This window comes from Muscardinus avellanarius, assembly GCF_963383645.1.
Source record: "Muscardinus avellanarius genome assembly, chromosome: 15".
Taxonomy (NCBI): Eukaryota; Metazoa; Chordata; class Mammalia; order Rodentia; family Gliridae; genus Muscardinus; species Muscardinus avellanarius.
The window spans coordinates 87,168,512-87,179,469 of NC_137801.1; the positions used below are offsets into that span (position 1 = coordinate 87,168,512).

General features: G+C 46.5%; 1 protein-coding gene across 1 annotated transcript in view; it reads right to left on the reverse strand.

Moving 5' to 3' along the window:
- Nucleotides 1-2,850: 2,850 nt before the first annotated feature.
- The window catches only part of LOC308274055 (interleukin-36 gamma-like), a gene marked incomplete at both ends in the record, with an annotated part of 32,976 nt that continues 24,868 nt past the window's right edge, over nt 2,851-10,958 (reverse strand). The window contains 5 exons of the mRNA XM_080711439.1: nt 2,851-3,060; nt 5,916-6,055; nt 10,332-10,443; nt 10,740-10,783; nt 10,831-10,883. Of these exons, the coding sequence (XP_080567565.1) occupies nt 2,851-3,060; nt 5,916-6,055; nt 10,332-10,443; nt 10,740-10,783; nt 10,831-10,883 (559 nt within the window). The remainder of the gene's footprint in view (nt 3,061-5,915; nt 6,056-10,331; nt 10,444-10,739; nt 10,784-10,830; nt 10,884-10,958) is intronic.

The following is a 10,958-nucleotide window of genomic DNA, read 5'->3' on the forward strand; positions in this document are numbered from 1 at the left end:
GTATCTCTTCTTTTGTGAAGTGTCTATTCAGTTCAGTTGCCCATTTTTTGATTGGGTTATTTGTTTTGCTAGTGTAGAGCCTACAATAACACATGCATACCCATGTTCATAGCAGCACAATTTGTAATAGCCAAAATATGGAACCAACCTAGGTCTCCATCAACAGATGAATGGATGGCAAAATTATGGGAAATACACACAATGGAATTCTGCTCAGTTATAAAGAAGAACAAAATCATGTCATTGTCAAGAAGATGGAAATTCCTGGAGAACATCATGTTAAGTGAGATCAGCCAGGCACAGAAAGAGAAGGGACTTAGGTTTTCTCTAATAGGCCCGAACTAGGGAGTATTAGGGATACCAGAGGGACTCCAGACAATGGAGGGGAAACCTCAGCAAAGCCAGAATGGAAGGGTAGGAGAGGAAGAAGGCTGAGGTTGATTAATGGAGGAGCTACATTCGAATATGTGTAAAAATATAAATATAGGATGGTCAACCTGGACACTCGTTGTTTGGAGGGGGGAAGGAGAAGTGGGGGGAGAGGGCACCAAGCATAGTCTGAACGTATGCCATTTTCAATATGTTCCACATAAAAATTTAAAAATAAAATTTAAAAGATCAGTTTTTTCTGTTTTTTAATTTCTTGGAGATAAACTCATACAACACGTATCCGTTTATGCCTGGCACCCTCAGTCACACCCTGACTACCATCTAGTTAAACCTCTATGGGTAATCACTTCTCTTTAATTGTCTGGTGGCGTTGAATACACGGGGCTTCTTCGTCCGCTCACTGCTTGCTGTAAATATGGTTTTCTCCTAACTTTGGAATAGCATGAAATTTTATTTGAGAGCCTGAACACTTTTATGCGAGTCGTTTTTTATCAGTTCACTTTTAAATTGCTTAAGAGAGAAAGATCTTAGAAAGATAAATGTCAACAATGTTAGCAAGAAATATCCACGCTTTTACCCATTTCTTTATTCCTGTAGAAGCGCACAGATGACCCCAAGTGCAATTCATCTTGAGTCTTTTTACACGTGAAATTTCATGGCGATGATCCGGGAACCTGTTCCCCAAGCCGGGTTCATTGACAAGTGTTCCCTATAGCAAAATAGCGATTCTTCGGCCCCACCCCACACCTCATGAGTTGCGGTTTCTAGGAGAGCGGGTTTTAATTTGCCAGGTGTGGGACTCCTGAGGTTTTAATGCACACCCTGGGTGATTCTGTTGCCTCAAGTTTGAGAAATACAGGGTGCAATAAACACAGCTCAACCTCGTAGCATTCCATAATGATGTCTGAGTGGCCAGAGGTGCTCCACCCTGGCTGGGTCTGATACCCACCCAGCTGATACCTTGCGAGATAAGGACAGTCCCACAGATGGAGATGGCTCGGGCTTTGCGCGCCCAGGGTAAGGGCTGCTGGTTTCCTTCGCCACAGTGTTCTATAACATCTGAACCCCAGCAGAGAGGAATTTGAAGACCCGTGGTCAGAAGTATTCCTGCTTCCAGAGTTGCTACTAAGAGCCAGTGCCAACCTTAGCAAGCCCCTTCCTTTCCTCACCCAGGAAAAGATGACGTCATTAGTGGAAAATTATCCAAAACCTGAAAAAAGACCAAAAGATGATCCTGGGGACTGAACGCCAGAGGGTTCCACCTCTAAACTGCACCCCAGCCCTTTCTATGTTTTCAGACTGAAGCAGGATCTCACCAAGTTGCTGAGGCTGTCCTCCCGCCTGCGGTCCTCCTGTCTCGGCCTCCCAAGTACTGGGATTAGAGGCACAAAACACTGCACACCGTGCCCAGCTACCTACCGCATTTTCTAACAGGGAGTGTCTTCGGTCTTCCTCCCAGGATTCAGAAGCTCCTCTCCTGGTGCATTCAGCCCGCTCTAGTATCCAGTAGCCAAAGGTCCAAAAGAACCAAGTTTGGTTTGTTTTGGTGATAGAGAATTGGAACCCAGGAGTGTTCTGCCTCTGAGCTGCACCCCCAGCCCAGATGTTATTTAATATTTTTATTCTGAAACAGGGGCTCACTAAATTGCTAAGGGTATAAGTTGTTGAGGATGGCTTTGAATTTGTCATCCTCCTGTCTCAGTCTCCCAGGCATTAGGATTGCAGGCATGCTCCCCCCCATCCAGCCCTTTTTATTTTTTATTTTTTATTTTGAAACAGGACCTTAGTAAATTGCTGAGGGGTCTCCCTAAGTTGCCCAGGCTAACGTCAAACCTGTGATCCTCCTGTCTCAGACTCCCAAGTACTGGGATTACGGGTGTGTATCACCACACCAGGGAGGAACCAAGTTTTTCGATGACTGTCAGCCTGGATCTCAAATGTAAGGGCATTTGACACAACAAGTGTGTAGAAATCAGGCGTGGACAAGGCCAATTACCCTGAGAGCTCCATGGATCATGGCCCAGTGCGCCAATTCTCAGGCAGGATGCCGAGCGGGCTGGATCACTTCCCCTGGGAGGAGACATCTGCACCACCCACCCTGCCCGCGGACGCCACAGACCGCTCTCCAGTGGCCACCAGTCCTTGGTTCATCACCCATGAAATGAGATGGTCACGGCAGCCCCGCTCATCTCACAGCACAGCAGCCAATCCCAGCCCTCCGGAGGTAGAGGCGGAGGCGGAGGGCTGCGAGTTCAAAGCCAGCCTGGGCCCTCTCTCAAAATAAATGTTAGAAGGGGGGAGCTGGGAATGTAGGTTGGTGGTAGCCCATGTGAGGTCCTGGGTTCCATCCCCAGCACCATAAAAATAAATACATAAGTAAATAAATAAATAAAAAATTAGAAGATCTGCTGGGGATTCGGAAATTTAAGACAAAGGCCTGGGCTACATCGGCCGCTGAGCTCAGACGTCTAAATCCAAGTTGAAGTTCGTGTTTTCCGATTTGCCCAGTTCAGACGTGAGGAAGAGGGGCTCTCCTTTCGTGGAGGAGGCGATGAACCAGCCGGGGAAAGCCACGGACTCGAAGGTGGAGGTCCTCCCAATCTTGCTGTGGTAGAAGAGGAAGGGCTTCATGGGCTCTGGGTAGTTGTACAGATCCAAAATCTTCCCCTCCTGAAACATGGTAAGAGGAAACAGAGGCTGCTGGAAATGTCCAGAGGGATTTCCCACGCACAATAAACAGCCCGCGTTCTACCTTCGCCAATTGGAGCAGGACTAGAAAGAAGCGCCAATCCCGCCCTCGATTCACGGACGTCACAGGGAATATACTGAGACAGGTGCTGGGGACTGGACCCAAGGGCATTCTACCTCTGCGCTACATCCCCAGCCCATTTATTTATAGACAGATACATATATACATATACATACACATATACATATACATACACATACACATACACATATACATACGTGTATATATAGTGTAGGCGGTACTAGGCTGGAACCCAGGGGGTATTCTGTCTCCAAGCTACACCCCAGCCCTATTTTTTATTCTTTATTTTGAAACAGGGTCTCGCTGAGTTGCAGAGGGTCTCACTAAATAGCTGAGGCTGTCCGCGAACCTCGATCCTCCTGTCTCAGCCTCCCCAGTGCTACGATAACAAGCGTGCCCACCACGCTTGGCTTCGGTTTATTTTGAAACAGGGTCCCACCAAGTCGCTGAGTGTTTTGCTAAGTTGCTGAAGCTGGCCTCAAACCTGCAACCCTCCTGCCTCAGCCTCCCAAGTACTGGGGTCACAGGTGTGTGCACCACGGTGCGCAGCTGGATGCCTCTTTTCTTTGATCTGCAGCCTCTAACCAGCAGGGAGGCTCATGGGCTCCTTTCCCAAAATATCCCGACTTGGGCCGCTCTCCCCTGCCCACGCTGCCAGCCCCGAGTCCAGGCTATCCCCGGCGCTGGCCTGGGTGGCCATGGAGATCTGCCAACTGCACCCTCAGACCTGCTTTGCTCATATCCACGGTTCTCCCCAAAGCTTCCAAGCAAACCCTTAGCTGACGTGAGTACAGTAAATAAGATCCTTTTTTCTTGGGGCTTAAACATCTCACAGGAATTTCCTGTTGCACTTGGGGTCTAAACCCCACAACGAAGCCCGCAGTGTCTGGACCATGGCTCTTGCCTGCCTCGCCCAGCATCCTCCTCGCCTCTCTGAAGAGGGATTCTGATTGGCCTCCAGCCATGCCAGTCTTTAGTCTTTTCCTCAAAGACCCCAGGTTCTTCCGCCTGGTCCTAACCCTCACCCTACCAGGCCCCTGTGCTCCCAAACCTGCCCATCCTGCTGGCTCCTCCGAGTCCCCTCCCTGGGGAGGACGCCACGCAACGTCCTAGACGGAGTGACCTGCAATCCCACCCACCTACACCCGCTGCAGATCCGCAACGGTGACTTACAGACACGTGTCTATATGTATGTAAAACTGTGTCTATAGATCAACTAGAAAGCTTAGGAATGAAAATAGCAAAGATTTGCATTTCAGCAAATGCTATAAATAGATGACTTAGCAGACGAGACTGAAAATGTAATCGTGAACTGGGAGATGAAGCCAAAAATTTCCTCCTAGAATAAAACACACAAAAAAAATCACTGAGGTCTGCGCGCATACACGTCCCTCCCGCTCGGATGGACGCTGTGCTACGGGCCACAATGCGGCAATAAAGGCATCTTTAATAACAAGCAAAGCAAAAACAAAATGAAAAACAGGAAGGATAGAAAGTGCAGACAATCAGAGAGATACCGAAGTGAGACCTAAGGCCTCTAATGACCACTGAACAGGAATTCCAAAAAAGGAGAGCTGCCAAAGAATTAGGGACAAAAGCCGGGCGTGGTGGTGCACGCTCGTTATCCCAGCATTCGGGAGGCTGAGACAGGAGGATCATGGTTGGAGGACAGCCTCAGCTACTTAGTGAGGCCCTCTGCAACTCAGTGAGACCCTATTTCAAAATAAAGGATAAAAAATAGGATTGCAGGTTCAAGACCAGCTTCAGCAACTTAGCAAAAGCCTGTTTCAAAATAAAAAATAAAATAAAATAGTCTGGGGGTGTAGCTTGGAGGTAGAAGGGCCCTGATTCACTCCCCAGTGTGATGGAGATGATGGAAGAGAGGAGAAGAGGAGGAAGACGAGCAGCAGGAGAAAATGAGAGAGAGAGAGAGAGAGAGAGAGAGAGAGAGAGAGAGAGAGAGAGAGAGAGAGAGAGAGGAAGAACATGGTTGATTGATCTCAGAAACATTTTACTTCCGAGCTACACCACCAGCCTTTTTTTACTTTTTATTTGGAAATAGGGTCTCACTAGGTTGCTGAGGGTCTCAGTAAGTTCTTGAGTCTGTCCTTGAACCTGTGACCTGTCTCAGCCTCCCAAGTACTAGGATTACAGGCATACACCACCGTGCCCAGAGAGAACAATCCATTTTTAATTATAAAATTCAATCGTCTATCGGGTATGGTGGCACATGTTTGTAATCCCAGTACTTGGGAGGCGAGACGGGAGGATCACAGCTTTTTTTTTTTTTTTTTTTTTTGGTGGTACTGGGGTTCCTGGAAACCCTTCTACCTCCGGGCTACACTCCCAGACCCATTTTTATACTTTTTAAATTTGGAAACAGGGTCTCTTAAGCCAGCGCGGCTGGCTTCCAACCTGCACGATCCTCCTGTCTCCACCTCCCAAGCGCGGGGATTACAAGCGTGCCCACCACGCCCGGCAAGGAGGATCACAGCTTTGAAGTCAGCCTCGATGACTTAGTGAGGCCCTCTGCAACTTAGTGAGACCCTGTTTCCAAATAAGAAATAAAATCGGGCTAGGGGTTTAGCTCAGATGTACCTCTGGGTTCAATCCCCTGTGCCGCACAAAATGAAAAAATAAATAAGTTAATTAATTTAAATAAATAAATAAATAAATAGAATTAGATCTTCTGCCTAATAAAAGTCTTGTAAAGGACAGCCAGCTTTTTAAAATCTCAGCGTTCACAGTCACTCACCTTCAGCCGCAGCATGGGCTGTCCTTTGGAGTCCCCGCAAAACAGACACTTGTCCGGGTTCTTGGTTCCCATGTAGATGGGGATGCCTTTGCCTTGCTCAAGGGACTCCGGGTACTTGCACGGGATGACGGTGATCGTGGCTGCGGAGGTGAGAGGGGCAGAGGTGTCACGTCCCTTTCGAAGTCAGGAAAACTGCAATTCTAAGAGTTCTGAGTTTGAGGGACGGTAGGATCTTTCCAGCGGGGATGGGAGATTCACGGGGTGTGGCTCTGCTACCCCAGAGCCACCAGGCAGCCAACCACTGCATCCTCTGTTCACCCATCCACCCATCCACTAGTCGCCTCCTAGTAAACAAGGTAAAGGCAGAGTGCACGATCCTTAAACAGGTGGCAGGCCCTGCCCCAGGCTTGAACACCTGGAGATGGGACACCCTGCCCTAGGCAGTCCCTCCGAGGCTCCGGGAGCTCTGTCTCCAAGACATTAGCAAGCTTTGGCTTCTCAGTGCAAAAGTTGCCTTCCTGTGCGATTCACCCATTTAGTCCTGTTAGCACTGGAGGTCACAGGGAGAGAGCGCTTCGCACAAGCTCAGAGCAGACCAGCTGCTTTCGCTTGAAGGCAATCTGCAACCCAAGAAGCTCCCCGCCATGCTGGATCCCTTAGGCGAAGACGAACCTCTCCCTGACTTTTTATTCTCAGACAGGTATGAAATTCTCCCAGCACTAAGTAAGCTCTATTTTTTTTTTTTTTTTTTTTTTTTGGTACTGGGGATTTTTGAACCTAGGGCATTTTACTTCTAAGCTACACCCTCCGCCCTTTCTTTGAAAGAGGGTCTCGCTAACTTTCTGAGGCTGGTCTTGAACCTGTGATCCTCTTGTCTCAGCTTCCCATGTACTGGAGTTAGAAACAGACATGTGCCACCATGCCCAACGAAGCCACACTGTCTGTTTGTTTTGTTGGTTTTCTGGATCTAGGGATTAAATACAGGGACACCATACCTCCAAGCTCCATCCCCAGCCTCATTTATTTTATAACTGGAAACAGGGTCATGCTAAGTTGCCAAGGCTAGTCTCAAACCTGTAATCCTTCTGTCAGCCTAGTATTATGCTAATATTATAAGTGTGTACCACCACACCTGAGTAAGCAGCACATTTTTTTTTTTTTTTTTTTTTTTGCAGGTCTGAGGATGGAACCCAGGGGCATTTGACCGCCGAGCTACACCCCTTGCCCTATTTTTTATTCTTTTTTTTCTTTTTTTTTATTGGTGCAATGTATTCATACATCATAATGGTATAAAGAAAATACTTTTGTAGACATACATGCACACATCGCCCAGTCAGCCCCTACCCAATCCCCACCCCGTTCCCTCCCCATCCCTCCTTCCCATGCTTGGCTTAGTGGTTGACATCTAGTTTTATAGCAATTTATCCAATATTAATGATGATAATCTCACATAACAGTTTCATTTGTCTGATACCAAGCTTTTGATGACTTAAAGATAACATTTCAATATTTCTTTTTGCTTTCTTTCTTACCAGAAAGTATTTTTTTCTTTTTTTTTAGGTGAAACTATCATACATTTATTTATTTATTTTTTAGAAAAAATCTATCCTGATATGGAATATGGACTATAGATACCCAAAACAATCTTGAAGAAGAACAAAGCTAGAAGATTTATATTTTCTGATTTCAAACCATATAAAGCTCAATAATTGAAACAGTGTAGTACTGTTCTAAAGGCAGATATATAAACCACTGGAGATAAATAAAAACCTAGAAATAAATTCTTCCATATATTGTCAAGTTATTTTTGACAAGGTTTCCACGAACATTTGGTGGAGGAAATACTAATCTTTTAACTAAATATTGTTGAAAAAGAATAATTACATGAAAAAGAATAAAATTGGACCCTTACCTAACACATATACAAATATTAACTCAAAATAGATAAAAGACCTAAGTATAAATCTTAATGCTATAAACTTTTAGAAGAAAATCTGGGTCATAAAACCTCACAACATTGAAATTGGCAGTGATTTCTTGGATAGAATTTCAATGGCACAGGCAACAAAAGGGTAAATAAACTCCCTAAAAAATATTGTATATCCAAAGACAATGTAAACAGAGTTAAAAGTTACTGATAGAATGGGATAAAATATTTCCAAATGCTATATCTAAAGGTATATTAATATTCCAACTAGAAATCCTAAAAATTAGCAAAAATAGAAGCAAATAATACAATTTAGAGATAGGTAAAAGACTAACATAAATAATGAATCTCCACAGATAACTAATCTTAGTTGTCTGTTGGATGGAAAATCTTGTTTCTCTGGTTCTGGTGTGTGTTACCTATTTCTTCTTTGAAGTTAATCTCTTTGAGTATTTTCTCTAGCGCTGGTTTTGAAGACATAAATTCCTTTAGTTTCTGTTTGTCGTGGAGGCTTCTTATTTCCCCATCTAATTTGATAGAAAGTTTTGCTGGGTAGGAAATTTTTGGCTGGAAGTTGTTTTCTTTCAGAGTTTGGAATATGTTACTCCAAGCCCTTCTGGCTCTCATGACTTGGTTTGGGAAGTCTGGAGTGATTCTAATTGGTTTGCCTCTGAATGTCACTTGGCCCTTTGCTTTTGTTTCCTTTAAGATTCTCTGCTTGGCTTCCACATTGGTCATTTTGACAATTATGTGGCGTGGGGATCCTCTTCTCCGATCCTGTCTAAAGGGAGTTCTATAAGTTTCCTGGACCTGTGTATCGACCTCTTGCTCTATGTCTGGAAAATTTTCTGCTATTACTTCCTTGAAGAGATTGTTGATCCCTTTGGTTTCACTTTCTTTTCCCTCCTCTATTCCAATTACTCTTAGGTTAGCTCTCTTAAAATGGGCCCATATTTCTTCAATGTCAGATTCCTGCTGTCGGATTTTTTTTTCTAATTTAGAAACTATGCGTTCATTTTTGGAGTGATCATCTTCTAAGAGCGAGATTCTATTCTCCATGTGGTCTAATCGGTTTGTACTTTGAATTGAGGCCTTTACTTCATTAATTGCATCCTTTATCTCTTTTTGGCTCTCTGAATTCTTTTCGAAACACCTTTATTATTTCTACAGTTATTTTCTTCATTTGATCTTCTAGAAATCTCTGAATTTCTGTTTAATCGGGTTCTGATGTTGTGGGGTTGTGGGCATTCATTGCTCCATTGTTATTCCTCTTTCCCATGATTTCAGAAGTTTGTGCCTTCTCTGGGTTCTTCCCTTGGGTCACTACGACTTCACTTAAGGTGCTCTGGATCTTGAGTCTGTGGTATCTCAGTCCCCACTACTCCTTTACCGGGTTGTATCGCAAAGTCTCAGACCCTGGGAGTCAATCGAGGCTGCTTTAGACCATGGGGGGTGCCAGGTTGGGCGTTCTCCTATGGTGTGATATCTCTGCCACTGCCACTCCCCCACTGGGTCAAGTCCCTGGGAATGCTGTACTGGGATTTCTCATATAGGGGCCATAATTTGACTCACTGTTGTTGAGTGCGCAGATGGAGCTGTCGTGGACTCGGTGAATTCGCTGCTGCCGCCGCCGGTGACAATATGGCACCACTGCCATGCCCTCGGCCGTGAGGCTGGCGTATTTCTTTTCTTTTTTTGAGCTCTGCTCTGAGTCCCTGCAGGGTGCGCTGAGCCCAGCCTCTGGGAGCTTTAGATGCTCCCTGCGCTGAAAAATCTGCCGAATTCCTCCCGGCTGGTCCGCAGCGGCTCACCTCAGCTCGCTGTCCGCCTCTTCTCTCTGGAGCCTAGTGGGCTGTTGAGTGCGTTGGTCTGTCTCTTTTTTTTTTTTTTTTGAAACAGGGTTTCACTAAGTTGCAGAGGGCCTCACTAAGTAGCTGAGGCTGTCCTTGAACCGCAATCCTCCAGTCTCAGCCGCCCAAATGCTGGGATTATAAGCGTGCGCCACCACGCCCGACAAGAACACCTTTTTTTACACATAATAAATAACTATAAATATTTGACCAGGCATGGTAGGGCATGCCTGTAATCCCAGTATTTGGGAAGGTGAGACAGAAGGATGGCAGGTTTGAGGTCAGTGTCAGGAACCTAGCAAGACCCTGTTTGAAATTTAAAAAGGCCAGGGTTGTAGCTCGAAGGTAGAATGCCCTTGGGTTCAACCCCCAGTACGAAGGAGGAGAAGGAAGAGGAGGTGCAGGAGGAGGGGAAAGGGGAAGGAGGTCTGATGATCTGATACATGTATACACAATAAAGTGATGGTCAAATCAGGGTAATTAGCACACCCACCACCTCATGCGTTTATCATTCTTTGTGGTGAGGTCATTCAAAGCCTCAGTTCTGGCCATTTTAGAACACACGTTATGTCAAAGAGCATCGCCGTGCTGCACAACAGGCTGTTTTCTCTTATGCGGCCAAGCCAATGGACCCCTCACCTGAAGTTACGCTCCCAGTCCGTGGAACTGTCACGAGGGTCTCTCCCCAAAGGACCCATACCTGATGGTCCTGGTCAGAGACCTCCCCAGTCTGAGGATTCTGTGACGCTATCTGGACAAGAAGAGAAGACACAGGAAGGTCACGGCTGCTTTGCTAGACCCTGGGAGGGGGGTCACTTTGTCCAGGTCCTTCAGTAGGGAAGGTCCAGGTTTTCACCCCCAAACTGGCAGTACTTGTGCGACCCCCTCATCCCAGCCCTCCTTTTGAGGAGAGCTGTGGGTTCTGGGGAGGAGGAAGGGCTGCCAGGGAAGGGCTAGGGAGCAGCTGCCGGCTCGCGGGTGGGTCAGGCCCACTGTGTCTGCTCTGTGCTTGGCCCAGTACTGGGGACCGGAGCGAGTGGTCCTCACCCTCAAGAAGCCCAGGACCCAGTAGCAGTGCCCAGAGCCCAGAGCTGTGAGTGCGGTGGCCCAGGCCTCTGGAGCCCCACCCCGACCTCACCTCCATGGAAGCTGTACCCGTCCACGTCTGTTGTAATGGTGTTATCTCTGTGCCTGTGGGGACAGAGGAATTAAAGATGTGCCTCTGGAGACATCACCCAATGTCCCAGGACACTGCCCCCACCCTGG